The following is a 15,865-nucleotide window of genomic DNA, read 5'->3' as shown; positions in this document are numbered from 1 at the left end:
TTTCACTTGTTTGGTGTCTGCCACACTCCTGCTGACTCACCTGTGATTCCGCTCTGCCTACTTGCCACCTCTCTCCAGGGAGGGGAGGGGCCCTGTCACGTCTTCTCCCCTCTGCTCCCAGTACATGTAGCTCTGTCCCCCTGTCAGAGACCCGCAGAGGAGTGACTCAGCCTCTGTGTTCAGGTCTAAAAGTGTTGATTCTGACCGCTTTTGAATAAGGCTTGGTAGAGGGTCTTAAAAGCTAAATCACCTGTAAATGCAAATCCAGGGCTTAGAAGCTAACTCAGTTCTGCAGCCACATTTCAAGGCAGTGAACTCAACAGGAGAACAGAAAAACACTTTATAATCAAGTGTTTCATAAATCAAAACATGATGTCATAGTGGGTCAATTGTCTTGAAATAATGTGATTCGGTTTTGGCTTTCTCACACTGAACTCAGTAAGCAGTGAGTTTGATAAGACGTATTGTATGTTATTGGTGTGAGCACGGAATAAAACAACCGAATTAGAATGAAACAGTTCCTGCAGCCCATGCCTGTCGTGTTGCTCTGAAGAATGCTTAGTCACCCTCCTAAAATTACAGCCAGTGGTAGAACCAGACTGGAATCTGGGGTTTTCACTGGTGTTCTGGTACATCCCTGCCCTCCTGGGACTGTTCAGAAGGAATCGTCTTGAAACTATTTTCTCTCTTTTTTTTTTTTAAACCTTAAGTTGGCATATTAACTTTGAATAATTTTGAGACAGAATGTACTTTATACACCACACTTGTCACCAGGGTTTGTGAGCTGTTTTCTTAAGTTCTCCAGCAAACATTTATTGGCTGCAACCACATGCTGGGCGTTGATGACATAAGATCTCCAGCCTGGGCCTTTGTATCTTCATTGCCTTAATTCAAGTTATTTTCACTCTCCCGCAGATTATACCTCGATGAAGTACTTATACTTTAAAAAACGTTTTCACATCCACTGTCTCCAGGACCCTGTGAGATAGTAAACATTGTTCTGTTTAGTGGTGGAGACACTGGGAAGAATAGCTCACCTGACTTGGATGTGAATCTTTGAAACAGTCTTGATAAAGGTATTACCCTAGGCACTGGCTATAACAGTCATCTCAAAGTGCACCTCATTTAAAATTTTTCATTATTAAAATAATGGATTCTGTTTGTGGACAGACACAGAGCCTGCCGTCCTCTGCTCCTTTCACTTGCGGTGGTTCCTGGAAGGTGCCCAAGACGCTTCTCTGTGCACCCTGGGGCCACAGGAAGTAGTGGATCTGTAGGGATCCTGCACCTGCTCTGCCATCCTGTCATCCCAGCCAGACCTGGGGTACTCTTTCCACCCGGGAGGTGCTGTGCTTTCCCAGCTCCATAGGCTCAGCACTGAGGACAGCTAGGAAAAAGTGATTTGCCTAGAATGTCCGGGGCTTGGGTGTTGCCCTTCTTGAGAACACTTGGAAAGTTGTGTGGACAGGACTGTGAGTGTCACCTTGGAGTGACCCGTGCTGGAGTTTAAGGGGTGAAAGTCATCTTTAGGGGGAGGAGGCTGTGAAGTCCTGGAACGCAGCCATTGACTGTGTTATGAGTGAAGTTCCACCATCATTTTGGAATTCGTAGCTTCACATCGATAATTGGTTCTTCCGCTGTACGAAGGTGCTGGATAGGTCACACCGCTGAGACTGCAGGAGACAAAGCCCTGGGCGCTTAGTTAGGATGCAGAGGACGGGCCTTTGGCGTCATAGGTCATGGCCAGGAGCTTGGGAAGCCACCTGGGTATTTTAACGAGAGGACGGCGGGCTTTTCTGTCTCTGGCTTCGTGTAAAGAATGGATTGCAGGGAGGCAAGAGCAGAGGGACCTGACGCAGGCAGGTAACGATCGTCCAGGTGAGAAAACACGATGGCCGTGACCGGGATCAGTTTGGTGCACTTTCTAGGAAGATCTGACAGGGTTGGACAACATAGGTGTGTGGAAACAGAGAAGTCAGGGTGCCTCCTGCCTAAATATTTTACTTGAGCAGCTGTAAGTGATTGAGAATTCTGTAGGGTAGGCAGTGGTACCAGTTACTGAGATGGGGAATACTGGGGAAGAAAAATGTTTGCAGGGCTTGGGGTACGATAAAAAAATTCTGGGTTACACGTATTAGGTTTGCGATTTCTATTAAACAACCACATAGAGATATCACATCAAATTGTATAAAATATAAATACCAAATTATATTTTCTGTAATTCAGTATTTATTTGTTTGTTTATTCAGGGCAAAGGTTAGGGCTGTAAATATCCAGTTGGGAACCATTAGCACATAGGTGGTATTTAAGCTGCGGCACCTGCGGAGTGAGCAGGGCAGTGAGCTGAGGACTGGGCCCTGGGTGGTGCCAACCGCTGGGGAGAAGGAAGAAGAGCCAGCAAGTGAAACCAAGAAGGATCAGGTGGTGGCAGAGGGGGACCACCAGGAGGACTGATTCTCAGCAAAATAGGAACCGTCTCAGGAAGCAGAGCGCATTCAGCGGTGCTGAATTCCACTGAAAGGCGAAGAGGGTAAGGACAGAGAAATGACCATTAGGTTTGACCAGATGGATGTGGTCAGAGACCTTAGAAGCATCAGGCTTAATGATAAGGAGGGTTGAAGAGTTAATAGTGAGAAAAGCAGTGGGAACAGTGAGTGTAGAACTGTCTCTGCACCTCCTGGCGTCTGGACGGGGCAGCATGAAATGTGACTCAAGCCTCGTAGCATGGCACATTGAAAGACAGCATTCCTGGGGCCTGACAATTTGGTTTTGTTATGATGAATTGGAATTGGTCTGGTGAAGCACCTGAATCTATTGGCTTTAGCAGGGGAAAAAAAATACTAGATTAAGGTTGTGTATGTTAAAGCAGAAGTTTCCGTATTTGGCAAACAGTGTAAATGCACGAGGCTACACATGAGAAAACCCAGTGATTCCCTTCGTGCGGGGCTTGTTGCTGCCCATCCTTTTCAAAATACGGCCTTCAGGGGTCTCACTGTTTCTGGTTTGTTTTGTTTAACTAGGGGCAGCTAAGTAGAAATACCAGTTCTTAACTTTTCTTAACTTTAAATTATCTCTTCCTCGCTTTATGCTTGAGAATTCTAGGACCTCAAATTAGTCCATGTGGAATTGAATTGCAAATTCAAAGTTCATTTTTAGAAAAAAACTTCAGTTATACCTAAAGGTACATATTTATTATTTAACATTTGCAACTTTGTGTTGGATTCCTAAACTTTCACCTGTGTTTCTGGCATCCCAGTGAAGCAATGCTCTCCTTAAACAGCAGCACAGGGTATCTTACCTTCAGGTTCTCATCAGAAAATGCAACAATGATTTCATTCTCTGGAACTTTTCGAAAATTAGGTTCAGCTCTCCATCATTGAGATTATCTGTCGGTGACCTTGGGGACATTGTTAACTGTGCATTCTTTTAGGTTTCTAAGCTCTATTCCTGAGTTACAATAGATTGCCACAGAACATCGTACTTGAGCTCTGTTCATCCCTGCACAAGTACCCTCTGTGAATTGGGCTTTAGTGGAAATATTAGGTTTTTGAAGAGAGAGGATGCAAGAAATACTGGATTTTAAAAAACTATTGTATGTTTTTCAAAACTGTAATTGACAACATTTTGCTACCTGATACTTTTTTTTTTTTTTTTTTTTTTTTTGCTGTACGCGGGCCCCCCACCGCCGTGGCCTCTCCCGTCACGGAGCACAGGCTTCGGACTCGCAGGCCCAGCCGCTCCGCGGCATGTGGGATCCTCCTGGACCGGGGCACAAACCTGTGTCCCCTGCATCAGCAGGCGGACCCCCAACCACTGCGCCACCAGGGAAGCCCCTACCTGATACTTTTTATGTATGATCCACACAATGTGTTTCTCCTAAAATTCATTGCCCTGGAAGGTTCTCTACAGAAAACCTTTTAGGCTCTTTTTTTTTAACTGGAGAATAAGAAATACGTAACTGAAAGTGATTTTGTCAGGCTTCCCTGGTGGCGCAGTGGTTAAGAATCCGCCTGCAAATGCAGGGGACACGGGTTCGAGCCCTGGTCCGGGAAGATCCCACATGCCGTGGAGCAACTAAGCCCGTGAGCCACAACTACTGAGCCTGCGCTCTAGAGTCCGTGAGCCACAACTGCTGAGCCCGTGAGCCACAACTACTGAAGCCTGCACGCCTAGAGCCCGTGCTCCGCAACAAGAGAAGCCACCATGATGAGAAGCCCGTGCACCTCAACGAAGAGTAGCCCCTGCTCACCACAACTGGAGAAAGCCCGTGTACAGCAACGAACACCCAGTGCAGCCAAAAAAATAAATAAATAAAGTTATTTTTTAAAAAAAGAAAAAAGTGATTTTGTCAACTGAAATAGCAGCTTGCCTTAGATGCCTGATAGATCTACTTCTTAGTTCTTTTAAATTGGTCCTTGATCTTTTGCAAGAACAAATATCCTGTGCTTGAATAATAAAGTTCTGCATAACCTAATAATTTATCAAACACTCGTGGTTCTCAGGGAGTTTACAGACTTGAGACGTCAGCCTTGACACATAAATGCAGTTGTGTGATCTCTGGTCGTGGGCTCTCGTGACGCTGGGGCAGAATGAAGTGCTTCCGTCCTTCACGTGGTCCATCCTGCCTTCCTTGCAGGCTGCCTGCTATGTGCCATATCGCACACCATTGGAGAGGGTCCTTCAGTGAATAGAGAAGCACATCTCCACTGAACTTTGTTCCCTATAACTCTTTTTTATTTTGGTTTTGTTGGATGACAGCAAAACAAGAAAGACCAGTATACAAGCATTAATATTATGCACAGGACTTTTTTCCTTTTAGGCATTTCTAATATTTGTGGATGCCTATCGAAGTAGAACACTTATTTCAACTGTTAAACTCTGGACAGTATTTTTTGGTAGTAAAACTCACGTAGAACAAAAAACAAAAAAAACCCCAAAACAAAACAAAAAGAAAACCCTGCGTAGAGACAGCCATACCCTCCTTAGCACAAGGGACGAGGGTGAAACAGAGACGGTTTGAAACATTAAAGCAGCCCCTTTTTAGCAGACACTGGTTATTTATTTAGTGATTAGAAGCTCTTTGAGGGCAGAGGCTGTGCCTGTCTTTACTTATGTGGCCCAGGACTCAGGATGGGACGTGGAACATAGTACTTTCTAGTTGAATCAATGTGTGAGTAGATGACTAAACATAGTGTTATTTCTTTTAAAAATCTTGGAATTTATTCTTGCCTCTGATGAGCTAAAAATGTCATTTAAAAATACTATACATCATTATAAATTACAGAAGTGTCCATGTAGTTCATGTGTTTCTCATTAAAATTCATGAAGATAAGATGACCTGATGCTCATTTAAGAAAAAAATCTTTATAACTCAAATTCACATAAAGAACAAACAACAGAGATTGCTGTTAGTAGCCATAATATTTGGTTTATTGTCAGGGATGGTCATAATAATTTCTACTTTGTTTTCACAGCGAAGTGATGTTTCTGCTATTTATTTTAGTTACATTGGAATGTGTTATATTTATTTCTCTGTTTTCATTTTGATAGGAAAAGTGGAGCTCGTGTTATTTATGAAGATGTTTGGACTTCACATTTAGCTACACTGGTGGAATGCTGGGTCACCCTGCTCTCTACTTAGCAGGATGTAAAAAGTAGCTAACCATGAGCAGTGAAGCTCTGAAATCCAAGAATCATCCGTTTTCATTTCTGCAGCCTGAAAAGATGGAGTAAAGCATAAGCGGAACAAGTCTAACTTGAATGCCTGCGTGTGATATAGCCAGACTTGTTTGTAAGAAGGTACACATCAACATGTAGCTTCTTTTTCCTCTTACCATCTGGTGTTTTGTCTCTGTAAGTTAATATCTCTTAAAAAGAGAGAAGAATTCGTAACTACTTATTTTTAGTACTTTATTGCTTATTTTGTCCGTCTTGGTTAAATACACTGTGTTAAGTTCTGGGTTTCCTTCTGTGCTCCCCTCACCCCCTTTTCGGAGACAGATGGAACAGTGCTTTTTAAACCTTAATAACACGTGAATCACTTGGGGTTCTTACTGAAACGCAGATTCTGATTCAGTGGGTCTGGGTCTCGGGTTCTTCATCTGCTCCCAGCTCCCAGGTGCTGCTGGTCCCAGGACCACGTAGGGAGGGGCTGGCGCCCAGTGAGCATGTCTGAGGGTGGAGATGGTGCTGCTTCCAGAAGATGCTAGTCACGTAGAAAAGTTAAAGAGGTGGGGCCGTCTTGTCAGGAGACTTACCTACGCTCAGCTTGTCAGTATAACAGTCCTTTGTGGAAACCGAGACTTGAACGGTTCTGATAAATTGCTCACGATCACAGCGCTTGAACATGGTGGATTTGGGGTTTGAATTCAGCTTTCCTCCATTCGTAGCCCACAGCCTTTCTGGCATCTACTTCCAGAGATAGCCTAGGGGATATTTTGATTTTTGCTGCCTTAAACTTTGATATACTCATTCTGTGACTGCACACCACCTTGTGTGTTTTTTTGTTTTGTTTTGTTTTTTTTGCGGTACACGGGCCTCTCACTGTTGTGGCCTCTCCCGTTGCGGAGCACAGGCTCCAGACGTGCAGGCTCAGCGGCCATGGCTCATGGGCCCAGCCGCTCCGCGGCATGTAGGATCCTCCCGGACCGGGGCACGAACCCGCGTCCACTGCATTGGCAGGCGGACTCCCAACCACTGCGCCACCAGGGAAGCCCACCTTGTGTGTTTTTAAAAGATTAATGGCTAAGAGAGTGAATTTTGGTGCCAGCCTTGCCACTCCCCAGCTGTGTGACGAGGAAGGCAGTGAGTGTCCAGTGAGCACTAAGTTGATATTGATTTACTAATATTAGTAGGCAAGACTTTTTGACACCCGTCACTAGTCTTCATTCAAATCATAATGCATGTGAACCTTGAAAGCACGATGCCAAGTGAAAGAAGCCAAAAGATCACATACTGTGGGATCTCTTTCCTATGATGCATCTGGAAGAGGAAGATCCTTGGACAGAGGCCAATAGTAGTTACTGGGGTGGACCGGAGAGCAGGTTGAGGAGTAATCACTTAATGGGTACGGGGTGTATTCCTGGGCTGACGCAATAGTTTCAAAACTAGAAGGAGGTAGTGGTTGCACAACATGGTGAATAAACTAAATGCCACTGAGCCATACACTTTAAAAGGGTTACTTGTGTATTATGTGAATTTCTCCTGAATTTTAAAAATCACGTGGAAAATTGCCTCACTGAGGGAGACTACTGACTTTGTATTTTTAAAATGACTTGATGGCATTATAGAACGCATTTCTTGGTGTTCTGAGAAGTGTTGGAAATACTTATTTTGGAACAAACATCGTTACCTTGAAACTTTGCCAGTTCACGTTGGTCCTTCTGGGAGACTAGACCTCCTCTGCTTTCTGGCTCCACAGTGTTCAGGACTTAAGCACCCTATTATATGGTTATTAAAAGTTATACTTTTGATAGCCCCAATTTTTTCTCCTGAAGCTTAACCTAGAATCAACTTTATTGCCACAGCAATTTCATTAACTACACAGATATTTTTGTAATCTGTGATGACGTATAATGTTTTCATGTGACAAAAAGGTTAACTGACTTCTTGTCACAAAACTGTGAAGAGATGGACATTGCTTTAACCCAGTGGCCTGAGTTCTGTGTTCTTAACCAGTACATTATACTGTCTGTCTGTGGAAGAAACACAAAGATTGCTATTCTCCCTCTAGAAAAAGTCGAAACAATGGACCTATTAGCAAATTCTCTTAAAGTTTTGTTGTTTGAGAGAATCAATTACTCTCATAACTGAGGCAAAGAGTCTATGAGGTCTGACAGGAAAAATATAATTTAATTTTTATAATTCTGTTGTTAGCTAAAAATAGCAAAAAAATTAGTGAGGACCATTTTTGCTACTCTTGGATAGGAAAGAAGGAATTTGCAAATGCTGAATATATGTTTCTATACCTCCACAGACTCTCACAACCAAGTTTTTTACCCCAGTTGGTGTGGGGAAGGGTGGAAGGACAGAGGGTGATGAAGACAAGCCCAATCTCTTTTCAATGAGTAAAGGAGAAAATAATGTGTACTTTCAATATGTTTGAAATTAACAGGATTCCCATTGGTTAAATCTGTGTCACAAGTTTCTAACCATCAGATTTGAATTTTAATCACTCAGTTGGCATTTTATACAATATGAAGTCTTCTGTATGCAAAGAATATTGTTGACTTTTCCCACAGAGGAGCCCCCACCATTGTTTTCTTTAGCTGCTGTGTTCTCACTAGTATTCTTAGTACCAAAACTGCAGTTGAATTTAACAATTATATATGGTAGGTGGTATGGTCTGGAGACAAGTCCAAAAATAATGGTTGGTTAGCCTGGCTATTTAGAAACTTGGAATAAACAATATTACAATTACAGTAAGACATTGTGAATGTTAATAAATGGTTTCAACACGATTAGTAATACTCTCAAGTAAGTTAAATCAGCTTCCTATTGAATTTGTAATTATCAACACCGGCAGTGAATCATCATCATTCAGTTTTTTAAGTGCAACCTAAAATCCCTCTTACAGGTTGCTTTCTGCTTATCCTGATCTTCTCATATCACTTGTACATGGAAATAACTGTTGTTTTCCCTCTCTTTAATTTTTTTTTTGAGAAACCAAAAATTAAGCGTACCTTGTTTAGTGTTTTTGCTTATTAAATGCTGTGTGAATAAATTAATTTTTAAGACAGCTGAAGAACATTTCTTGGGAAAATTTCTCAAAATATTAAGAAGTAAAAGTGAATGTTAAAGAAAAAAATTAATTTGATTGGTTCTGATCCAGAAAGTGGCATTTAGTTCTTTTGATCCTTCAGAATGTTCTAATTATTCTGTAGAGAGTTGAAGAACCTAATAAAAGCTTGTGACAGTTAGCCAGCACCAGTACTAAATAACAATAGACCATTTTTTACTTAAACAAACAAACAAAAAAAACCTCTTGTGCTTTACATAGACACATTAATTTATAAACAAGAGCAATTTGGGTTTATGCTATTATAATAAACCAAATTAATCTGCCTCACAAAGTTGTCCAAGCAACTTTAATGCTCTCACTGCTCCTCTTCTGTGTTGTATTGGAAGTTCTAGCCAGTGCAATAAGGTAAGAAAAAAATATACACACAGATTGGGAAGGGAAGAAATAAAACTGTCTATTTACATAAGACATGATTGTCTACCTAGAAAATATCAACAAGTCTACAGAAAGGCTACTACAGCTAGTAAGTTGTTAAGCAAGGTTACAGGATACAAGGTAAATATACAAAATTTGGTTGTATTTCTGTGTACTAGCAATGAACACGTGGAATTCTAATTTTTTTAAATGCCATTTATATTAGCAGCTCCAGAAGCTGAAATATTTAACTTTAGGTCTGACAGAATATTTGCAGGATTTGTATGCTGAAAACTCCAAAATTCTTGAGAAAGAAATTTTAAAAGACCTAAATAAAAGGAGAGACATACTATGTTCATGAATTGGGAAACTCGGTATTTTTTAAAGCTGTCAGTTCTCCCCATTTTGAACTCTAGAATTGACTCAGTTCCAGTTACAAGCCCAGCAAGATGTTTTTATAGATATCGACAACTGGTTCTAGGTGCAAAGCACTTTTGAAATAGAAGGTTGGAGACTCACACGATAGAGGAATCTAGGTGACCAGTAAATGAAAACTCTCTGTACTGTTGTGGCAACTCTTTCGTAAGGGCACAGTTACCCAAAACAAAATGTTTTCAGAATCAAGTGTAATTTATGAGGCCTCTAATAGAAATGGCACTCCCTGCCCTGCTGTTTCCCAGCCGAGATTCTCACTCCTACAATATCCTTCTGATATTTTATTTTCATATTTCTAAATAAAATGCTTTTTCTCCTTTTTTTTTAATCACTTTTAGACGTTATCTATAGGCTTCCTTCTATGGAAGATTAAAATATGACTGTATAGCTTTCACTGTGACATACACGTCCCCTCCCCATCTACCCAGTATGGTTTTGCGTTTAGTTTAACATGTTATATATGCATATAAAGACATACTTGTTCACATTTACATGCACACATGGATGACTATGTGAATGCTGTTTGAGCTGAGCCATGTAGTGTACTATGATTCTATTCCATTTCTGGTCATTTTTGTTTGTTTTTCTTGAGCTTATCATTGACAGTCATTTTCATTGCTTAGTTTTCTATGTACCTATCACTAACTCACCACAAGAATTTCTAAAAAGCATTGTAGTTTTTCTCCAAAACTGTCTACACATTAGATAATCTTCCAATCCCGTTTATTTCTCTTGGAGACACCACCCATGAACCCGTTTGTTGCTCTGCTCCCTGTGAGACTGGTTCTCCCTAGGTCTACAGAGCCGCTGTTATCCTGGGACTTCCCATCACTGTGATCCCAGTAATCCCCTTTTTGTTTGGTCTGGTCTCTGTTTGCATGCTAGAGGCTTTTATCAAATGGGTAGAAAGTCATGTTTAATATTGAGGACTGAAAAGCTGATGGAAATTCTGTTTATCTGAGTGTATAGATCTTCTGATGTGATGGAGGTATTTGATAGAGGGAGGTCCACATGTCAGTATCTGTAGGTCTTTTTTCCCTGGGGTGATTTGTTTCTCCACAAAAGAAAGGCCCTTGTCCTGCCATGGAGTTCTGTGCTCGTGTCTCGGGGTGAGGGCTGTGCTGGAGAAATTTTCCCTGCTACTTCTTACCGCTGCTCCCAGAAAAGCCCGTCTGACTTTACTTTTGTCTTATTCCAGAGGAGGGTGGGCAGGAGGGTGGAGGTAGGAGATTTCTCCATTTCACCCTGTTCTACACCGCATTTTCAGAGCTTTCTAGTACCCCCAATTTCCCAGCCTTTCTGGGATTCTGCGGAGGGAATTGGATGCTTCCTACTGACTCCCTCTCTAGACGTTTAAGCTCGCGGTTTCTTTGCTCTTCTAAGTCAGTTACCATTTATCCATTTGCTTTGCAACTTTCAAAACATCATCAGCTTTTATCTGCAGTGGGCTCTTTTCCCATTCCTCTTAGCTCCATCATTTTAGTTGAGTCTTGTGAGATGGTGAAAATAAGTTATGCTCACTTTGCTAATGTGTACATAGTTGGCTTCATTTTCTCCTTTGTGTTTGATGTTATTCTTGACTTGCATTTAATCTCAGAGCCCTTGTCTGGCTTGGGTTCACTCTAGTTACACTCCTCACCCTGTTCAAGGAGAATGATTAGGTGGATATAAAATAAGAGCAAACCATTTGCATTTTGCCTGGTATGAAAGTAGTTGCAAAGTCAGTCTTACATTATGGAGAGCTGTCTCATCATTAACTATTAATCTAATAATAAGGCGAGAAAATGGGTCCTATTTAAATTCATCAACAAGGTCCAAGTTTTATGAGTGATAATTTTACAATGCCAAAAATATCATATTCATTTGCAGTGGATGCTGAAATAACTCAGCCCTCATTTTAAGGGCTGTCCACATGGGATTTGATCCTCTGCCTTCATGCAACCCCATTCCTTGCTTTATATAGCTTCTCAGTTATTTTCATTCTATCACATATATTATGATAAATATCTCAGGTTAACCTTTTATTTTTAACTACACTTGCAGCCTTAACTGCCATCTTGCAGAGTAGATTTTCCCTATTTTGAACACTCTAGTAAGGTAAAGATAAGTCTAGCTAAATGAAAGAACTAAAGCAAAAAAATTTACACTCTATTTCTGATTTGATGATTTCATTACAATCAAATTAGTGTTTTTTGCTATCTCTGTACAATACTCATTCCTGGGATGCCTACATAAATTAAATTTATTAATTTACTTTCCAAAATGCTACTGTAGATGCCTTACAGTTTTATTTTTATAACATTTAGAAGTGGACAAATTCAGAGAACATACATTTTCTCCAAGAGATTGTTTAAATTCAGTTGGTATTTTAATGTGGCTTACATTTGAACTCAAATGCCACAGCCATTTTTAAGACTGGTTTCCTGGATTCTCTCACTACTACGTTGTGTTTCTCACTACACTAGTCTTCCACATGCCTCATGTCTTGAAGTGAACCTGATTTTGAAACTTTCCACAGTTTACTTCCTGGGCTAATCACATGAGTTTGTAGGGAACTAGTGTGTCTTCTGTAAATGATAACATACATCGACTGATAAGAGTAAGGTAAACACTGTTACTTCAATGGGTTATTTTAACCACCCATCAACCATGTTTGCTGTGTGTACAAACATGATTTCAGTGTAGAGTTAGCAATTTTCTAGTACCTTCTTTCATTGGACTTATTAAGGTAAGGTTTTTTTGTTTTGTTTTGTTTTTTTGTAATGTTTGTTAGGCCGTAAAAATCAGGGGGAAACAAAAAGGGACTTCAATGACAAAATGCTTGTCTACACACAAATCTATTGAAGATTGAACAGGGTCCCTGAGAACCCAACTCATTGCTTTCCGGCTCTCTATATCATCTTGGGCCCAGTGCCCATGGAGCTGTTTGTCCTGTCTTTTCTGGCTTGTCTTCGGATTCTCCTGCCCAACAGTTGTGCTTGCACTGATGTCGTCAGCACACAGGGGTAGGACAGGGTATATTATCATACCTTCCCTACCATATGCAGTCAGCCAACCCTATTTCCTTACCACTTCTTCCAAAGCTCCCTCCACTGCAGCCAAAAAAAAAGAAGCTGCTTTAATCCTGGCTTGGCCCGTGGTATTCTCCCTCTGCCGGAATACCCTCTCCCCTTCCCACTGTCTCTCTCTTTGCCTGATGGGCTTTTACTCAGTTTAAATGTCGGCCCCTCTGTGGACCCTTTCTTGGTTTTCCTAGCCCGAGTTAGTTTGCTTCCTACCACAGGTTTGCACAGCCCTGCTTTGGAGGAACCAGCATTTGGTTGCTGCCATGCCTCCTGCAAGAGGGTAAACCCTTCTAGGTTTGGGTTTGGGTTTCCAGGACCCAGTTTGGACTCTTATTCATGGTAGGCTCTCAATAAGTTGTTCACAGATGAATGGCTAGTGAGCAGAAAGAAATAGTTGTTGAGTAAGTAAATGACATCTATTGAAAGTAAGATCTGGGCCAGTGCTGAGAATGATCATTCAGATTCTGTATTCCGTTCTTGTCTTTATTCCATTGTCATGCTCACTTTTTCTTAGAAACAAAACATTGCTGTCTCATTTTGGGTATTAGATTTAATATATAAAAAAGGAAATATTTCAGACTGATAGCCCATAGATGGTTCTGAACTTTAGGAACTACCAAAAAGGAAGACTTAGACCTCATTCCTGCTAATTCAGCAAAAAAAACCTTGAGTTTTACATAGCAAATCTAGGGGCAAAAAAAAAAAAAAAAAATGGATTTACTGAATGTAGGAAAGAAGGAAATTGCAGATAAAAAGATCAGTGTGAGTTATGTAATTCAGCTTGATTATTTTAGTTGTACAATTCTACTGGTACATAGAGACATACAGCTTTTCAAGGAGTTTGGTCATAGAGTAGAGATGAGTGCAGAATCTCAAATGTTGAATTAAAAATGAAAACATTGTTTTGATTACTTAAAAATGTGTGGGTTCTAACGATGATGATGACAGCTTGTTTATGAGACATTTTACTCTTCCAAACTGTGAGAAGGATTTCCAAACATGGATGTGGAGAACTTCTCCTAAAAACATTAGCTAATGATAGAAATAAAGTTACACACCAAAAGGTTTGCTTTCTGAATTTAGGCTTATGATCTATCTTCTCCTAATACATGGGTTTTTTTAAATTAATAAAATTCTGTATTATTTACTAAGGATTGTCTATAATGACTCCTTAAATTGGAAACTGGAATTTAGGAAGACGTAATATTTCATATGTTTAGAAACGGGGTGGTTATCCTCACTAGGATAATAACCCAGACTTCTAGCCATCAGGAGACATTTTCTTAAACAAGTGTTTATTAATATTTGTAACATTTTTGTAACCTGAAGATTCTGATGGCACTTTGGTGTTCAAGATACATGTGCTTCGGATCAATGTAGTATGTAGTTACTGCTAGGGTTTTTTTGTTTATTTTGGTTTTGCTGTATCTTCAAACTGGTTTATTGTCCACTAAAAGCCTAATAAGTCTATAAAAAATGTTCTGCTTCTTCTCTCACTTATAGGTACTGTGGTCTTTGGAAATGGGTCATTGAATTTCCGAGGAACCGTTTGAAGAGTCAGACTACTTCCCTGCAGCTCCTGTAAGTCACATATTATTTTATGGTGGTAAATACAATTTGGTGTTTTCAGGAAGTCATTATTAGCATAGATATACACTCAGGATTTTTTTATTAAATCAAGAGCAATTATGCCTATAACTAAAAAGGCATACTTGCAGAACTTAACACATTTTGTCTATTTGTGAGAATAAATGTGAGAATGTGAGAACATTCCTCAAAAAGTTGTGAGAAATGTAATCTCAAAAAATTTAATTATACAAGTCCTCAGGATTGAGAAAAACAAAAATGAAAAAAGACTAGATTCTTGAGAAGATACTATTATATATTGCTTACTGCCTTAAAAAATAATGCTGTTACTGCTAAAAGAGATAGAAGTGATAGGTATAAAAATTGTGGCCTGCTAGCATTGTGATGTGGTGTTTCTGTTTTGATGTTTTTCCTGAAACTCAGCTTCAGCTTTACTGATTTTCAGGTATTTCAGATGCTTAATGGGAAAGTTCCAGGTTCTAATTTTTTTAAAGATTAATAAGTAGGTAATTTCAGATTTAGTTGGAAGCAGGATTGTGCAGAAGTTGGCTTTTGTTTTCAAATGTTAACTGGTTTGTCACGTTTTATCCTTTCAAAAGATTAATACCTGAAAGGTAAGTGATGATGTGTAATCTGTGAGTGGTCTCCATGTTTTTTAATCGTTTGAGTATGCCATATGGCTATCACATAGTGAGAAGCTGAACTCTGTCCTCCAGTCGCTGTGGTTATCTAGTTGTTGGGTTGTTTTTGTTTTCATTTTTGAGATTGCTGTTTTGATTTGCTCTGGACTTTATAAATGTTTTCTTAAGGAGAGAAAAAATTCCTCTCAGCAAGACTCTTTGTTTGAAATACCTGGTAAGGAGTTGAAGTGTAAAGTAAAAGCTCAAATTCTCCCCCACTCGCTGTCACGAGAGAGTATACGTAACTCTGAATAACATAGTGGGGTTTGTCTTTGAAACTCACCTTATCTGCCTACATGGGCAAGTGAATATAAATTGTGTTGTTGCCAATTTTTCCCGTATTATCATTTTCCCACCTCGGTGTCTGTCATGTGGTCATTGAGATGTCATGGAAATTTATTGTTTCTTTTGAGGCGGTGATATGTTCTTATTATCAGATGTTTTTTAGCTTGATACAAAGCTGTGTATAAATTCAACCTCTGCTAACCTTATGACGCCTTCTTACATGTAATAAGAGGAGCTGTTCTGGGATGGGAGGTTATGTTCTCATTAATATATTTGTTGGGAAAGTGCAGCATGGTGGAAAAGCAGAGGGCCTGACTTGCCCAGAGTCCATAAGTTGACTCAGTGACACCTGAGCGTCATAAAACTAAGCTGGGAAGAGGAGGGGGGGTGTGGGGATAAAATAAATTAGATAAGAAAAATGGAATAAAGAAAAAAATAGTGGTAGAACAGTATAAGGTGAAGACAGACACAGGTAAATGCTGGCTGCACATTTGGCTCTAAGCTTCCTAGTAGCTGACTCAAAAGCGAATATATGAGAAATTGCTTCTAAATTATGAAGCATTACTCAAATGTTCATTAGTATTAATTGTACAATGAAAACTTCAAACGGAGTTAAAACTCTAGGAGTTTAAGGTTTTGCAGTCCTGAGCTTAAATCTG

At 40.1% G+C, this 15,865-nt stretch overlaps 1 protein-coding gene across 1 annotated transcript in view; it reads left to right on the top strand.

Annotated features, from left to right (window-relative positions):
- The window catches only part of MCPH1 (microcephalin 1), a gene marked incomplete at its 3' end in the record, with an annotated part of 293,369 nt that overhangs the window by 85,615 nt on the left and 191,889 nt on the right, over positions 1–15,865 (top strand). Inside the window, 2 exon segments of the mRNA XM_082863622.1 lie at positions 14,158–14,184; positions 14,188–14,235. Of these exon segments, the coding sequence (XP_082719748.1) occupies positions 14,158–14,184; positions 14,188–14,235 (75 nt within the window).

This window comes from Leucopleurus acutus (assembly GCF_964270905.1).
Source record: "Leucopleurus acutus genome assembly, chromosome: 21".
Lineage (NCBI taxonomy): Eukaryota > Metazoa > Chordata > Mammalia > Artiodactyla > Delphinidae > Leucopleurus > Leucopleurus acutus.
This window is presented reverse-complemented; position numbering and strand designations above follow the sequence as displayed.